Raw genomic sequence first — 17655 nt, 5'->3', positions numbered from 1 at the left:
CTATGGAGGTATTGTGTCAGGGGGCCTACACAAGCTTCATAAAAGAGATCAATATAAGTAAACTTGGAATGTCCCTTAACACTCAGTCCTGTGCTGAGTTCATGAAATAGTGTTGATGCTATTAAGACTTCTTAAAGTAAATGAAAGTTGCTGACACAGAAGTTAATGTAGGGTCGGTCAGCCCAGAAGCTGGAAAGCTTTTGGAGGAAGAAGGTCCACAGTTAGATTTTGAATGATAAATAAACCACATAAACTTCCATCATCTTCAGGACTTTTGCACAACTGTCTCATGTAGCTGTTAGAGCATGTTACCTCTCTTAGCCCCTCACAATAAACCCACTGGTCCCCTGTAGCCCCAAGCACATCCATGTCTCAGTCATTCTGCTTCAACAATTGTCTGAATAAAACCACAGAAAGAAAACTTGCTCTTTCACAACCTGATTTTTATTATTGAACTTTGTAGTCCATTCTGCAAAAACAGTCCTTACTGTTGAGTCGTTAGACTGCAACAATGAAATGATTGTTAAAACAGTAAACTTGCTAACAATGACGTCTTTCAGAATGAAATAAGATGCCCAAAATCCAGGCGTAACTTTACTGATGCAACTGTTTTATTCCACTGTCACTGGATTCCTCATGTCCATCAACAACAGTTACACATCAGCCATCTGCCAGTGTAAAATTTTGCATTCTGTGGGCTGCATTTCCTATTGATTTAGTTCCCCATCAGTAGTGTGTAACACTGCATGTTGTTTCCTCTGCTGTGCTTTTCCAGTTGTGCAATTTCCCCTTTCTCTAAGAGACAAATAATGGCTATTTATGGTTATTACAGGGTGCACGCAGTGGGCTTGTTGCTTTCTAAGAGAAATGGTGATTTTTGTGACTGTTAGTTATTATTTGTACTTCAATACCAACCAGAGATGTCAGGCTTCTCCCTTGTACTGTGTTCAGGAGTGTACAAAGGTGTCTTAAAATCTGTCTCTCTTTAAGGCCCTTTAAGAGCTTATGTTCCTGTCTCAATCATTCTGGGAAGAAAACATTACATAAAATATACCAGGAAAAAAAATGGTTTTGCAGACCCTTAAGTGGAACAGGCCATTTACCAACTTCAGGATGCTGCCCTCATTCTGCAGTTCTTTACGTTTAGAATCACAGAACTGTAGAACCATTTAGGTTGGAAAAGACCTTGAAGATCATGGGAATTGGTGTCTTTTGCCAGGCCTGTGAAGCATGACCTGAGAGGTTTGTAAGGCGTGAGGCCACGGGGAGGGTTGGCCGCTGGGAGATGCGAGCCCTGACCAGCCCTGGGCAGACGGGGTGAGACAGCCAGCCAGTCCCCAGCGGGAGCGGGGCCCCGGGGGCTCGCCCCGGGACGGCCGGGGCGGAGCGGCTCCGCGCCGGGGCCCGCCAGCGGGAGGGACCAGACCCGGCCGGGGCTCCCGCGGCCGCGCCACCGCCCCGCCCCGCCCCGCCCCGCCCCAGCGGAACTGCCAGCCCGGCAGCGGCCGCGCCGTCCATCCGGGGCTGAGGCGGGAACTACCGCTCCCAGGGAGCCGCGGGGCGGCGGCGGCGGGTCGGGCCGCGGCGGGAGCGGGCCGTAGCATGGAGAGCCCGGCGGTGACCTTCACGTTGGCCTACTTGGTGTTCGCCGTCTGCTTCGTCTTCCCGCCCGACGAGGTGCGCTCGGCGGGGCTGACGGTGCAGAGCCTGCTGGCCGCCTGGCTGGGCAGCGAGGACGCGGCCTTCGTGCAGTACCACCTGCGGCGCAGCACCAGCACGCTGCTGGCGCACTCCCTCCTGCCCCTGGGTGAGCCCCGGCCGGCGGCGGGCGAGGGGGCCGGGGGGGGGGTCCCCACGGGCAAAGTCACAGCGGGGAGACTGCATCGAGAGGCGAGCCCGTTGCTGAGTGAGCCTGCGCTCGGAAACCTGTTGTGCCCGGTGTTCTTCACCCGAGTCCGCGTGTTGGGTGCATGCAGGTGTGGGTGAATCAGGCTACACAGTTTGGAAATGCAGGGGTTTACTGTCGCTCAAGCTTCTTTGCAGCATATACCCTAGGCTTTGTAACTAGTTGGCTGCATCAGCATACATGCAGTTACAAAGGAATAGCATTTTAACCAGCAAATTCAGATCAGCTTCCTTTAGCCATATACTTCTGCTAAAACTAAGTGGCATCTTACAGGTAAATTTATTCAACCAACAAATTCAAATTGGCTTCCTTTAAGTATATAATTCTGGTAAAAGTGGCATCTTACAGGTAATTTTATTTAACCTGCAAATTCAAATCAGCTTCATATAGCTATGTAATTCTGGTAAAAATCAGTGGCAGGTAAGAATTTACCTCTGATTGCTTAGGACAAGAGGCTTGAATTTGAGTTGTCATCTGGAAGTACAACAGCTCTCTTGGAGGTGAGCTCATTGGTTAGATAGCTGTATGATTCAGGGGTATGTGTTTATGTGTGTACTTAATTGCTTTCTGAAAGTAAGTCTTTTTCCTTGCAGGTTATTACCTTGGTATGTGCTTTGCTGCACCTGAAAAACATCTTTGCTTTTTCTACCTGGCTTCAAAAGGATGGAAAACTTTCTTCTTCTTCGCTGTTCTCTTTCCAGCGGTCACCAGTGCCCTGGCGTATTACTGGTCACGGAAAGGTTGGAATAATCATCCGTTAGCCCGAACACTTGCTGTTCATGCTCTCCCACAGTCTGGTTGGAGGGAAGTAGCTTCTTCCATCAATACAGAATTTAGGAGAATCGACAAATTTGCTACTGGAGCCCCAGGAGCGAGGGTGATTGTTACAGACACATGGGTGATTAAAGTGACCACCTACTGTTTACATGTTGCCCAGCAGCAGGACATTCATTTGACTGTGACAGACTCCAGACAGCATGAACTCACCCCAGACTCAAATATGCCTGTGCAGTTCCTCACCATCCGTGTTGCCAGTATTAATCCCTACGTGAAGGCATTTGATATCCGGTAAAACAACTATACAATTATATTATATATATGCCGTCTGATGGTGCTAATGAAGTGCTTTTGTGGCAGATGTAAAGACTTCTTGGGTCTCGTCTCTTCTGGTTTGCTCCCTGTCTGGTGTTCAGAGATGTTTTATGTGCAGTGAAGAAAGGTCATTTAGAAGGATTCACACACCTGCAGTATTGAATGCACAATAGTTAAACAGAGGGACTTCCCTGTTTGATCTGTTCTTAAGAGGATTGTGCTGGATGCAGAAAGAAGTAACTAGAAAAACTTAGGTGAAAGATGGAGAACAGGAATGAAAGGGAGAGTCTTTGTGCTTCACAATTTTGGAGGAGGAGAAATAGTTATTTGTCTAACACTGGCTGTTGTTCACCCATGACACTTCTTTTCCTTCTGCTCAAGACTCGTTATTTTGTCACTGCTCAGAAGAGTTCTCGCTGAGCTACTGCAAGCCCAATGCCCTCAGAGCAAGGAAGTAATTTTGATCCATTTCTGATGTATGTGTTCCTGTAGCAGTAAATCATAGCAAACGTGCTGTGAACTGTTAGGGCTTGTTTTCCAAGGGCCCATGAAATTCTTTTCAGCAGTCTCTCTGTGTAGTTAGGCAAAAGTACAAGCTGCAGAAACCCGTAACTGAGTAGAATGGTGCTAAAGTCTGTTGTTACTGTGTCATTAAAAGGACTACACAAAGCCACGTTGGTGCTCCTAAAACTATATATTTGAAAAGGCATTTGAATACCTGTTTGCTGTAAATCTGTACATCGGCAGCATTTATTTACTAGTTAACTGAAAGTAGGCATATGACCAGACTTGTGGGTTAGCAGAGGGGTCCTGGCAAGCATAAAGAAGGCATAGAGGTGGTTTTGTTAGATCCAGGTGAACAGAGCTCAGAACGAGAGGTTAGTTAAGGTAAGCATGACAATCCTAAGAAAAGAAGAGACTTTTATAGACCTGTGAGAGTGGTGACCAAGTAAGTATCAAACAACTAATGATTTTCTTCTGCAAGTGCTTCAGTGCCGGAGTGATAAAACTACATCTCCAGCTGAGAAAAATCATGGTGGCTTTGACAAGTCCTTTTAGGGAAAAAAAAATCCAAACCCCCAAAATTCTATTTTGTTGCTAAACAGAACAGCACTGAGAAACAGTGTTTCAAAGTTCTTATAGTAAGATGTGTCAGAAATAGCAAACCTCTGCTAGAATGCAGTCATAGAGGATTTAAGTGCCATAGGAAAAAACTCCCCTATTAAGGATATAGGATCATTGCATATATCCAGAATCAGAATTAGATACAGTGGGATGTTTCTGGAAGAAAAACATTTTTGTGCAGGCAGGCCACATGGTCCCATGTGTTCAATGTGAATTTTTCCTCAGGATAGAAAGGTCTCTGTTATTTGCACAGATAGCATCTTTTAACAAACAACATTATCCTATAGTAGTTAAAACAATGGAGACCACCGGGAGCTAAAGCTAAGCCAGCATTGCATTGTACTGGAATCCAGTCAGTGAGTGGTAGGAAGAACGAGGAATTTCAGGGTGATGTTCCCAGGGCTTTTCCATGAAAGCTGTTTAATGAGTGGAAACATCGAGCTGGGGAGTTCTGAATCTACCATTTAGAACTGTTATAGTAAAAAGGGGTAACAACAGTAATGTGTCATTAAAGGATCTGCACAAGGTTTCATATGCCACTTGAGGTCTGTGGGCCTTACTTAGACTTCAGCAGAAGCAAACTAGTGTGAAACACAACTTAATACAGGCTTGAATCAGAGTGCAAGTCACATTCAGCAGCTGTTTGTAGCCTTTGTGAAATTTCAGGTTTCATCTAAGCCTGTGTTATAAAATCACAGTAACTAATACCGATTGACATTCTTCTGACACTTACATGTACTGCATCGCCTTGTGATACGTGCCACATGACATAACTCTGATTTCTGTCCTCAGGAGTTTATAAACTACATATAGTCTAAGTAAGTAGGCATTAAAAGGTGGACAGAAGTTGTGCGTGCAATACTTTACAATTAATGCATTATTTATGTACCTGTGTTGTTTTTGTTCATGGTGATTACTTCAAAAGCCATCCTTTATTTTTGTATGATGTTTTAGTTAATCTCTGGCATATCTTGTCAGTAGTCTGACAGGGATATGAAGGAGGACAGCATGTTCTGTTGTCTAATATAACCGCAACTAAACAGCAAAAGAAAACAAAATGCTTGCTGTGTATTTATTCTGGTTAGTATGTGACTTATATTCTGACTAATATATAAATAGCTTTTCTGTGGATTCACTTCCCTGATGCTAGCCTCTGCAATGTACTATCAAGGTATTTGAATGGATAATCATGACGACATTTTGTTCCATCTTTTCTTCTTCAGGTTGAACTCCACAGAGTATGGGGAGCTCCGAGAAAAGCTCCGTGCTCCTATTATCAATGCAGCTAATGTTGTGATCCATCAAAGCCTTAGTGATTTATTTCTAGAAACCTTTACATCTCTGGTGGAAATTAACCAGACGTATTCTGTTCCAAGCACTCAGGTGAGACCTTCTATCCATATGAGACTGTAATAATTATATTTGCAATATAGTTGAGCCTGTGATTACTCTGTAATTGATAACTGTTTGCTGAAGGCTGTCACAGGTGAATTATTAAGAGAAATCATTCTTCTGGGGTTAACCCAAAGGTTTTATTAAAGTCTTAAGCCAAAATAGAATGATGATTAAATTATACTTATTAAATTATTGTTATTAAATGGTAATTAAACAGTAATCAAAAAGTAATTAAATGGTAATTAAACAGCAGTCAAACACTCTACAACTTTACACTTCTAATAATTAAGGTAGCTTCTAACTTGTATACAATATGCTTTAGATCTAATGTAAAATGTCACTTACCTCACTGTAGATAACTGGTGCTAGGTCACATATCTCTCAACCTCATGAAATAACCTTGAAAGGCATCCTATGTAAGGGGTGATCACCACTGCGCAGCCTGCTGCTTTATGGGAGAGCTCAGTGGGCTTGGGGGAGCTACTGGTATTTATAGTGTAAAATGATTGACTCATAGTCAACCCCCCCTTTGTTGTATGTGCAGGTGTGCAGCCATGGCAGTTCTAGTTACATCTAGTTCCAGCTCAGGCTGGCATCATCAGCTCCTGAGAAGACATGGCTTAGATTCCTTACCTTCCTGAGAAGACTTGGCCTAGCACAGTTTCTCAAGGTCTACACAGCAGGGCTGACTCCAGTCAGGTCTCCTTGTCCGTGAAGGCTGAACGAAAATGCTGTTCAGTTGGTCATGGTGGGTGCATCCATCACACTCCACCCTGTGATGACGGTCAATTCGTTTTGCTTCACAGAGTGGTGGTACAGCCATCTCTTGCCTCTGTGCTATAAATACGAGGCAGTAATAGCATCATGGTTGTCTACTGGAGGGTTAAGTGACAAATAAAAAAAAAATAGAAAGTTGATTATAAGATAGGTCCATACAATCGGTAGCAAGATACTGTGTATGTTTTATAATGAGATACACCGATTGGTCCAAAACCCAGACTCATATATATAAAAAGACAGTAACAGCAAAACAAACTATCAGGAAGGCAAACATTACTACAGGATGTAACCTGGCATTCAATACATCTGTTGCCATTGGAGACCATCATAGTAGGGTTTCCTACCAGTGATGTTCCCCGTCTTTCTTCACTCTCCCTAGTATACAGAGAAGTATGTCTTCTCTATTGCGATGTACAGTTACTGCATTTTTGCTTTGTTGTTGTACTTTTTGTAATAAGGCCTGTAAGTCTTTATGTTTCAAGTAGATTGTGAAACAGTGTCAAGTTCATTCTGATGAGAAAAGGTAAAATGTCTTGATACAGTGTATAGTTTTCCTTTAACAGTATGTATGAGGTCACTGGGGCTGTGCAATTGAAGTCACATCCAGTAATGTTTACAAAGTTATGAAGATACACATTTGATTGATTGATCACATTATGGGTAAGATTTCTATCAACAATTAAGTCTTTCCAAAGTGTTCTTACATGGATTAGTATATATGGACAGTTTTACCCTTTTCAGGGATCACACCAGGTTAAATATGACTTCTTCTTATTCTGTACATTTATTAGTGTAGGGGTCCAGTCACAGAAATTTGTGGATACGTAGCTTGGTCAGTTGTGGGAATAACAGAATAGGAAGTAGGTTTATAGGTAGTAGCGGCAGTTGTTGGCATAGTGTGAGGTCAGGGAGTAGATGGCAGCATGCTTTTAGGGATAGTCCATTTTCACTCTCTCCCTTTATCTGTCCACAGGTGCACTGCTTCTATAGTTGTGTCATTAAAGAGGAAACTAATAATACAATTTGGGCATGAGGGACAGCCTACTTTGCTTTTTGATTGAGTTTGATTTATCTTCTTGATGATCATGTAGGTGTTTTCCTTTGAATAATTTGTCACATTACATTCAATAGAGATTCTTGTCACCTAGTGTAACAGAAATAAGGTGATTCTTACTTGCTTTTACAATTGTCATTGTTAGTTTTTTTATTGGTTCCCCCAATATTCCTGTACTTCCATCAATTTTAAACATGGATGATGCAGAATGTACTACAGTTACCATATTGTTTCACACAAATAAAAGAAGTGAGGGCCTCCACCCTGTGCACCGGGCTTGTCGAGGTGTAAACCGGATCTGGTCCATCTTGATGATAATTTGAGAAGGATGAATATTCCTCTGATGATCAATCCTATCTCCAAGAGAGGCATTCCAGTCTCATTTCCAGTACTGTTACTGGAAAGGGAGAATAACACAAGTCTTGGCAGGATCACTTTGGACTGCTTACATCTTTTAGTAGCCAGGATAGATCTACCTAGCAGTCTTCGCAGACAGCTTGGTCCTATGAAGTGAATCTTGAGATGGGATGCAGAAAAATATTTAAATTCTAGAGGTCTTCTGCAATCTTAACAGCCTCAAAACACAAGGAGAGAAGTGCCATGCCTTTTACATCCAGCCTACAAAGGATTCTTACACAGTTAATGACTGTCTGGCACAGACAGTAAATGGCATGCTTCTCAATATGATTGATCCAAGTAGTTTGGAAAAATACCTGGGACTATGTATAGAGGCCGTGGGTTAGAATATCTAAGCCAAAAGTACTAGAAAAACAACAAATGGTTAAAGCAGATTGGGCAGGCTTTGTTGAAGTTGTTTCAGAAAGTGGACATCTTGAACAGATACACTATCTCATGATTGATTTACTTAGCAGACCAAGCCAGTGTGAAAGCCACATGCCCACAAGACCCTTGGTTTGGCAATTCACGTGGCCATCAAGGATTGGTTACATCTGCCTGCATGTACCTGTGATGCCATCCTGTATTCCAGCACTTGGTGTGGAGGGCTGGGTATTACCAGGCTCTCTGGATGGATTCCTAGTGTGCAGGCCCATAGACTGTAAGGAATCACACAGTCATTGGATGATGCTGTAAGATCTATTGTCTGGCAAGAAGGTATAGAGCAGGGGTCCTCAAACTTTTTAAACAGGGGGCTGGCGTGCGGATGAAGTGTGAGGCAGTCATCTGCAGCTGCTTAGTTTCCCCTCCCCAACCCCCGGCAGGGGGGGCGGGGGGTTCTGTAAATACCGGGGGCCGGATTGAGGACCCTGGGGGGTCCGTATCCGGCCCGCGGGGTGTAGTTTGAGGACCCCTGGTGTAGAGAAAGAGTCTGAAAAACTATAGATTATGGCAGGTGGTGATAAAGAGAAAATGCCATCTACTTGGGACCCCTGAGCAGTCATGTCAATCTCAGAAGCTGTGGGCAGTGGGGAACCAGTCTTGGAATGGGAGATGTCTGCTCTGAAGGTCATCTTTCTGAAACCCTGTGACTGGTGAAAGCAGGAATTTTTGAATTGGACCAAGTTGCCATCCCAAGGCCATGGGATTACCAACTTTGAGAAGGATAAAATTAGTAATAACTGGATTTAATATTATAGGGATATTCCTCACAGAAAGCTCATCACCGAATTACAATTAAGAGCTAAAGTCTACCCCACAAGAGAGCTTTTGGCAAGAGGTAAGGCAGGACACACTAATTAAAAACGGCATTGTCAAGCAGAGAGTGAGACATTTTCCATATTGGATATTGCACTGTGGTTCAAGGTGCTAGAGTAAAGAGACACAACCACCTTGGCAGAGGAAGCTAAAAAGAAAGAACGGGTAATATTTCAGGAGCTAATTTTAAAAGACCATCAAAATTCATTATGTAAACTTGACATGATGCTTGTCAAGAGAGGTCAGGCTTCTGTGATGGACTTAACTGTTAGATATGAGAGTAAACCATCATCACTGCTGATGCAGTGGCTGAGAAAGTTAGGGAGATATCAACATCTTAAGGAGCAAATCCAGGAGGTGACAAATGCCAGTAATATAAAACTCATTTGATTTCCTGGATGGATTGAGAGCAGCCCTGAGGAGAAGGACTTGGGAGTACTGGTGGATGAAAAGTCAGACATGAGTCAGCAATGTGTGCTCGTATCCCAGAAAGCCAACTGTGTCCCAGACTGCATCAAAAGCAGCATGGCCAGCAGGTCAAGGGAGGTGATTCTGCTCCTCTGCTCTGGTGAGAGCCCACCTGCAGTACCGCATCCAGCTCTGGGGCCCCCACATAAGAAGGACATGGACCTGTTGGAGCAGGTCCACAGAGGGGCCATGAAGATGATCAGAGGGACGGAGCACCTCTCCTATGAAGACAGGCTGAGAGAGCTGGGGTTGTTCGGCCTAGAGAAGAAGAGAAAGCTCCAGGAAGACCTTATTGGAACCTTTCAGTACTTACTGGGGGGTTGTAAGAAAGATGGGGACAGACTCTAGCAGGGCCTGTTGCAATAGGACAAAAGGCAATGGTCTTAAACTGAAACAGGGTAGAGATAAGGAAGAAATGTCTTATGATGAGGGTGGCGAAACACTGGACCAGGTTGCCCAGAGAGATGGTAGATGCCCATCCCTGGAACCATTCAGGATCACATTGGTCAGGGCTCTGAGCAACCTGATGTAGTTGAAGGTATCCCTGCCCATGGCAGGGGGAGTTGGGCTAGATCTTTTAAGGTCCCTTCCAACCCAAAATATTCTTTGATTCGTATAGGTGCCCAAGGGAAGTGGTATGAGGGCAATTACAGACTGCCAGCACAATTAGGACTCTCACGTTCCTAGCAAGAAAAGGTTGTCCATTGTCTTTCAAATTGGGCTTTATTTACATCTGTGGACTTTTTACATATATTTGTGAGCCAAGCAAGCATTATTGTAAAATAGTAATTGACTGTAAATAAACTGATTTTTTTCTTTTGTTGCTTTCTTTCAACCTTATCTTCTAACATTTGCATTTCCCTTTCCTTGCATTCCTTATACTGACAGGCTGCTTCCAAACATGTTTCCAATGTTTTGCATATTATTTCCTCTTTTACCATCTCTCATTTTCCCATTAGTGAGGTTTAACTGTTCCTCTATCTTATTCCAATTATCCCAGTTTTCACATGCCCAATATTCCAAAAATTTCAGCAAAGGGCTAATCCCATGCCTCCATAAGTAGTCAGTGATTGAGCCCGCCCTAATGCTGACTATGCCAATCCTTGTTGCAGGTGAATTATTAAGAGAAGTTGTGGGGTTAACCAGTTTTATTAAACAATGATTATATTATGAGCAAACAATAGTTATTAAACAATGATTATTTAAATGGAATTAAACAGTAATTAAATAGTAATTAAATGGTAATCAAACAGCAGTCAGACACTTCATGACCTACTACAATTCTAATAATTAAGCTAGTTTGTATACAGTATGCTTTAGATCTTATATAAAATGTCTTACTTCATTGTAGATAAGACATGCTGGGTAAGGAGTCTCTTGACCTTGAGGAGTAACCTTGAGAGGCGTCCTGCCTAAGGGGAGATCACCGCTGTGCAGCCCACTGCCTTACAGGAGAGCTTAATGGACTCAGGGCTGGGGGGGATGGGGGAGCTATGGATATTTGTAGCATAAAGTGATTGACTGGTAGTCACACTCCCCTCCAGTGAGGGTGTGCAGCTGTGGCAATTTTATTTTCGTATAGTTCCAGCTCAGGCTGGCACCATCAGCTCCTGAGAAGACATGGCCTAGCACAATTTCTCAAGGTCTGCACAGCAGGACTGACTGTAGTCAGGTCTCCTTGTCCGTGAAGACTAAACCAAAATGCTGTTAGCTCGGTCAGTGTGGGTGCCTCTGTCACAGGGCTTACCTTCCATTTTAGTAAACATGCAGTAAATACAGTTCTGGCAGCTTCTTCTGTGCCTTCTGTGAGGAGATGAACTGTATCATGAGCATTGAATTTTTAAGACATGAGAAACAGCATAGTGGAAGAAAGTCCCCTATAATAATTTCCATTAAAATTTTATTTGGAAATGGTGAGGTTATATTTCCAGAAAGTTTATGGGGAGCTAGAATCGCAGTTGTAATGCCTGTTCTTTAGGCAGTTCGCTGCATTACAGCTTGCTTTTCTAGACAGCCAGATTTTGCTGGATCTTCTGCTGAAATAAATGAATTATTCTTAACTGGATCTTGCTTTAGTTGTCAGTAACGCCATAGAGTCCTACCTTCAGTAATATTCGCGGAGACCTGGTCATTACTATACTTGTTCAACATTTGGAAGTGTGAGTAGAGCACTGTTCAGTGTACCAGAGGTAACTAATAAAACTGGTTCTGGTGACTTTGCAGTGAGTGTCAGATGCTTCAGCTAATGTAGTGAGTGTTGATATCTTTGGTAATGTCATGCAGCTTATATGGTGTCTTCACTATATGGTTACATGAACTAGCTAAAATAAAACTGGATCAGATATGTCTGCACATAATGTGCTTGTTTGTTCTGATTGCAGTGCCAGCATACAGCAAAAAGAAATGTTCAAAATAGAAGATACTATTCACTTGAGTTGCTTTCTTGCAGGGCTTTTAATTAGTGACACATTTAAATGTCAGCTGAACTACTGAACTTTGGTATGACATTGAGTGATAAATAACATCAGAAGTTATGATACAGACATTAAAAATACAGCATGGGGTTCCTCCCTGTTCTGGAGCTCTATTAATAAGTGAAAAAAGTTATTTAACTGTTCTATGCTAAGAGTTTTTCCTGCCGAAAAACTAAGATAAGCCCTAATTTCCTAAGTTAAAGCTGATAACAGCCTCTGAAAGAAGCAGTCCTGCTTCCTGCACACTCCTTGTCCCCATGTTGACACAAGACTTTGCCTGCAATGAACCTGGTTGGGGGAAGTAATTGAGGTTAAAGGAGGCAAAGAAAGATGACTAGTTTTCATCTGGATCCGCCCCACAGTCAAGCTGCCGGTGTGGTTGAACAGACACTTGAGCTGATACGGGAAGAGACAGTGGAGGTGGGAACTAGAGATCACAAAGCAGAGCTGCTTTTTGTTACACCAGTAGTGGTATGAATAGTATTCAGGTCTCCGTGCCTGTTCAGTGTGCTGTCTTTTGAATTTTGTTAAGTTCTTGGGGAGCATGGGCTGGAGTACACATGGGAAACGCTAATTATTAATTGTAAATCGCTTCATAGCAAGATGATCTTCCTATATGCAACTGCAAGTTTGTGTGGCGTAATTAACTTCAGGGAAATATGAATTATTCTAATATTAGCCAAGAAAAATTAAGTGGATTTCTGGTTCTTCAAGATGAGCGCCCATTGTGTTCAGTAAAGCCCTAACTTCCTCTGTTATTTATGCCTTACTTACCAAGATGGAAGACAAGAACAGCCATCTGCTGTAATAAATGGTAAGAACTGTTTACTTTGTTTATTGTCCTTTATATTGGTATGCTTTTTGAAAAATACTATGTCTGAATGATAAAGAGGGCTACTTGCATACCTTGCTCTGGCTGCTGTGCTCTGGAAACAGGTGGCGCTCTTCAGAGGGAGAGAAGATGTTTATTTCCAGTCATTTTTGTTTAATCAGTCTCATGCAGCAGTTTTCAGTTTTCTGTTTAAAGAGGTATTTTGTTCTCATTCATTAGAGGGTGTTCTAATAAAACACTGCTGTGAAGATGGAAACCATTTGGTGTCTTCTGATGGGGCAGTTCTGCTTTGAGGCTCTGCCCAACTCAGATTCCTGCTATGCCTGTGCACAGATAATTTTCTAAAAGCCTTTGAAAAGCAGTAACAGAAACCATTCTGTGCAGTTCATTATTTTTACATTTTTCTCCTCCTTTAGGAGCTGGAGCCATGCATAGGGTGTATGCAGACTATCGCTAACATCAAGCTCGTCAAGAACTGCCAGGAGCCAAATGAAGGGGAATGCCAGCAATGCTACTGTCGTCCCATGTGGTGCCTCACCTGCATGGGCAAATGGTTTGCCAGTCGACAGGATCAGCAGCACCCAGAGACCTGGCTGTCAAGCCAAGTGCCTTGTCCAACTTGCCGAGCCAAATTTTGCATTTTAGATGTTTGCATAATACGATGAATAACACTTGGGTATGTTTTAACTTTTTTTTAATTCGAATGTATTTCATAGTGGGTTTGGTTGAAAGGCCTGTTAGATTTGTTTCTGAGACTTCATATTCTACTGGGGTGCAGACTCCAAAGCTTTCTTTTACAGTGTTGAAAACAGGTGTAAACCTTTTCAGTTCCTCTCCACTTTTACCTCTTCCTTGGGATTTTATTCACCAGATGTCAGTTTTTGTAATTACTGGGATTTTTTAACGCATATTTTGCTTTCTTATGTCTTGGATGGAATAAGGGTATCCCTCTATATTTTTCAGTACTATTCTCTTTTCAAGTTTTAACGTAGGTTAAATTCTTTCAATTTTTAAGTTTAACTTGGGTTTTGACTCTTCAGCAAAAGGGCTAACTGAGAAAATTACTTTGGTTAGACTTCATTGATACTTTTGGTTTTCTTTAATACATTTGTACAATTCTTACTAATCTTTGCAAGTGTTCACCAAACTATACCAGTTGTATTCCTTCTCCTGGTCCCCTACACTTATGAAGGGGATAGGTTTCTGTAGGTTAAGGAATTTAATCCTTGAAGATGTAAAACTCCTATAGGGAGCTTTTATTCCATTAATCTGCCTCTAGCTTATTTTTTGATGGATGCATTTATTTCAAACAACAGCAGGATTCAGAAAAATACGCCATCTGCCTACATGGTTATGCTATGCATCGTTAAATCTGTCGGTTTCCAGGAGCTACATTGCTTATTTCGATGCTTTTTAGGTGATGGGCTTTTTTTATACTTTTGGAGGGATTGCAGCAAACATCTGCCCAGCTATTCCAAAGCCTGTAAGCTTTTCCTGAGGGGTAACCTTTCCGCTGAAAGAGATGCCAGGATCACAAAGGTCTAAGTCGCCATGCTACATACCCGAAGAATAACCATCATTAACAAAAGTTTTTCAGGTTTGCAATTCAAAAACTGATCATAAGCAGTAGTCACTGTTTTAATATTCATAGGGTCTGATGCATACTTCTTGATCTGATCTGCATCAGAATAATTTGTAAATTACAATAAAAGCATTTCCATACATTTAAGAAAGCCCTACTCCTAAACCCAAATGCAGTGCTTAGTGTTTTAGCTATCCATCACACCCTTCAATGAACAGTTATTTGGCATACTGCTTGATGGAAATCCTTGAGCTGCTGGAGAATGTGTGAGTTGTTACACTGACCTGTACACAGCAGGGGCTGAGATGCAGGTATTTGCTTGCTTGGGTTGTCCACCTTAGAGGGGTAGTAACCTCAGGTAGACAGGTGGGTCAGATAGTGAGAGAAAGGAATGTTTTAACGCTTTGGTCTTATAGGAGAATAAAAGCCCTAATACCTCCTACCTGCATGATCAGATGGATCTTATCAGTAAATCACTACTTTAGGTGACATGTCAGTGATTACATGAAAATGTCTTGATTACCGTGACAGGCAACTGCTTTGAGCAGGAATAGGTGGCAGGATGTTAAAAACGGTAGAAGTACTGGAAGCACAACCATGAAAGATTAGAGGCTCAGCCTAGCTACAGGATGCTGAACTGCACTTAGAGCCAGCCAGCCAGAAAATGGTTACAAATGTGGCTGCAAGCCATGTTTTAGAGAGGGATAAGGAATTGAGAACAGATTTGACAGCGTCATTGGAGAACTAACATATATGTTCTATTGTTGGTGTTGAGTATTTTGTTTGTGGGGTTTTTTTAGTCATACACAAAAGTCTTTGGGTATACACAAAACTGTTTGGGTTTAAGGATGCTAATTGCTTGAGCATATCTCAGTTGTTACATATACATTTACTATGCAATTACCTATACTACCTATTAATAAGGGTGATTTTTCTGTTTTTCAGTACCTGTTGGTTTGGATTGTACAGACTGAAAATTTGACATTAAGACTGGTAGTATGGTTTTGTCACTTTTTCTCAAAAAAGATCTTAAGAGGTATGTCCCTCTTCAACTGAATAGGATTAAATTGAGTTCCTGAGTTTCAGACAGATTTGTTAACAAGTCTGAAAATTAATAAAAAATGAAGGAACTGATCAGTGATTGAATTTAAAATATTTTCCAGTACATCTGTGGGAAAGTTATTAGGAAGTCTGAAATGGCCTCTGCAGGATTTTTTGACCTTTGGAAGATTCTTCCAGGGCCCAGGTAGTGTCATCTGACATGCACCTCCTCACTACACAACAGCCTTTACAGATAAGTATTTTGTAACATTTACTTCTAGCAAGTTTGCATCATGTGTCACAGATAAGGTATGTGGTCCGGTCCTTGAAGTAGTTGCAGAAGAGAAGATAGGATTTTGGAGTTGTTTTGCCATTGACAGTCATTCAATTCCTACAGCTTTTTTCCTGTTTGGAATACAAATATTTATTGTAAAGATGTGTAAAGTTAAAATCACAAAGGCCTTGAGAAACTGAGATAATAGATACTTGTGGTTGCAGGTGGTTTTATACAAGAAAAGTAGTTCAGTTGCCAGTAGTATCTCATGTAGTAAGAGCTTTAGTCTCTTAATTGCTTGTGCAGTAGAGTTGTTCTTTACAGAAGTTTACTTTTAATTGATTGGAAGTTTTCATTTCAGTGGACCTTTGCTTTTATTCATCTTACTTCTTTTGCCAATATAACAGTATGACAAAGTAACAGTCATAAGTGTGTAATGCTCTTGCATCTTTTAATGGTAGTGCTCTATCCACAGAAGTGCCTCTTAGAAAACTTAGTAATAATTACCAAAATAAAATTACAATTTATGTTAATAACAGTGCCTGGCTTAAATCCCTTAAAACAAGCATTTTTTTCCCCAAGTTTAAATTCTCAAAGTAACCTGGCATGCCTCCACAGTTTGTAAGCTTCTTAAAGGCTGTGTTAGAGAACCAACTTGTAAAAATGCATGTGATGTATTGATCTTAGAGACAGTAGAAGGTGAAACTGTGACCTCTCCCACAGCACAGTCATGTGATATATTACTTGTCTTGAATAAATCACTGAACGTGAAAAGAACAGAGTACAAGAACAGGCATTTTTCTACATGATAGTTTCAGGTCATCACCTGAAGAACCACATGCACATATAGGGCTATTTCTAGAGAAGATCTCTCTCCATCTGCAGTAAAAAGAAATACATTACCTCCCATCCAATCTTGATATGTTTCTTAAACATAAGGATAGGGTTTAGAATCAGCCTTTTTACAGCATTTTTCTAAGAAAAAAATGAACTAAGTAATGTGATGCGCTAAAATACTTAAAGAATTTTCTTGAATTACTAGTCATTTAGTGTTGCTTTTTCGGCTGTGTGTATGCTTTTCCACGTCACTGAATTCCACATCACATTGTGGGTAGGCAATGTTAGTAGTCTGAAGTATGTTATATAAATGCAATGTCATTACAATACAACAATCTATATGTGGGTGCACAGTGTCAGTATAAATACCCCATATGTGTGTATACATGTATAGCCCAACTTTCCCTGTGTGCTGCAGCTGAACAGATGTTTCTGAAAACATGGGCTGTGGCTATATTATTTATTTGCACAGTTGTGCTCTTTCTGTAATTGTAGCATACCGGAAAATAGTAGCAAAACTTGTTACATATATGTTGATTTTTTAGGTTAACATACTTCGCTGACCCAAAAAAGGCATTTTGTCCAAGCAGGATTTGGTTTGGATCCATGATATGAATGCAGTTGTTTGCCATGAGGTTTGCTATAGCTTGAAACCAAAATACCAGGTTATTATGTGATCTCTTCAGTATGAGTATTTTTATTGTGTTGAAACTTGATAGACTGCAGCTATGTACCATTCTAGTCAGGTTAAACCTCAATAAGACATAACTAACTAAAGTTCTGAGTGCCATTTCTAATGAAATTTTGACTTTGAGATACAAATATTCAAGCTCTTACATGCATTGCAAGCATTTTCTTCCAAAGATACACCGCAGGGTTGGTCATTTGTGGTTGGTTGTTGGGTTTTTTTTACCTGGATAGCTTACCTATTTTTAAATGGACAGTATTACTTGGATAGGCTTTAAGGAAAAGGCTTAATGAATACATGTAGTTAATCTTAAAATTCTCTGAAGAGCTGAATAAAAATACAATTGATTTTATATAAGACTTCTGGTTTTCATTTTGAAGTTATGTTTACCAGTAAAAATTTTATGTGGGTAGAATGCAGTCTGACTTACCAGAATTTAGCTTAGAATGTATGA

The 17655-nt window shown here is 41.3% G+C and overlaps 1 protein-coding gene across 6 annotated transcripts; it reads left to right on the top strand.

Moving 5' to 3' along the window:
- Positions 1-1495: 1495 nt before the first annotated feature.
- TMEM129 (transmembrane protein 129, E3 ubiquitin ligase) lies at positions 1496-17553 on the top strand. Of its 6 annotated transcripts, none has more exons than XR_005827554.1 (6): positions 1496-1807; positions 2500-2974; positions 5347-5506; positions 13196-13455; positions 15307-15397; positions 15525-17553. XR_005827554.1 is itself a non-coding variant. In XM_040592085.1 (6 exons), the coding sequence occupies exons 1-5, from the start codon at positions 1603-1605 to the stop codon at positions 13442-13444; spliced, it is 993 nt and encodes a 330-aa protein (XP_040448019.1). In that variant the 5' UTR covers positions 1496-1602; the 3' UTR covers positions 13445-13455; positions 15307-17553. The 6 variants fall into 6 exon arrangements, 5 of the variants coding, with proteins under 5 accessions (XP_040448019.1, XP_040448008.1, XP_040447997.1 ...); XM_040592085.1 differs by having other exon boundaries at positions 2500-2511; positions 2608-2974; positions 15307-17553; XM_040592074.1 differs by lacking the exon at positions 15307-15397.
- The last annotated feature ends 102 nt before the right edge of the window (positions 17554-17655 follow it).

This window comes from Falco naumanni, chromosome 1 (assembly GCF_017639655.2).
Source record: "Falco naumanni isolate bFalNau1 chromosome 1, bFalNau1.pat, whole genome shotgun sequence".
In the NCBI taxonomy this organism is placed as follows: Eukaryota; Metazoa; Chordata; class Aves; order Falconiformes; family Falconidae; genus Falco; species Falco naumanni.
Note: the sequence above shows the minus strand (reverse complement) of the source record. Positions and strands in the feature narration are given on the sequence as shown.

Excerpts from the sequence above, each read along its gene's own strand:
- TMEM129 (XM_040592074.1), top strand. The coding sequence starts at position 1,603 with ATGGAGAGCCCGGCGGTGACCTTCACGTTGGCCTACTTGGTGTTCGCC. Across the intron at positions 2,975-5,346 it reads GTGAAGGCATTTGATATCCG|GTTGAACTCCACAGAGTATG; the intron begins GTAAAACAACTA and ends TTTCTTCTTCAG. Across the intron at positions 5,507-13,195 it reads ATTCTGTTCCAAGCACTCAG|GAGCTGGAGCCATGCATAGG; the intron begins GTGAGACCTTCT and ends CTCCTCCTTTAG.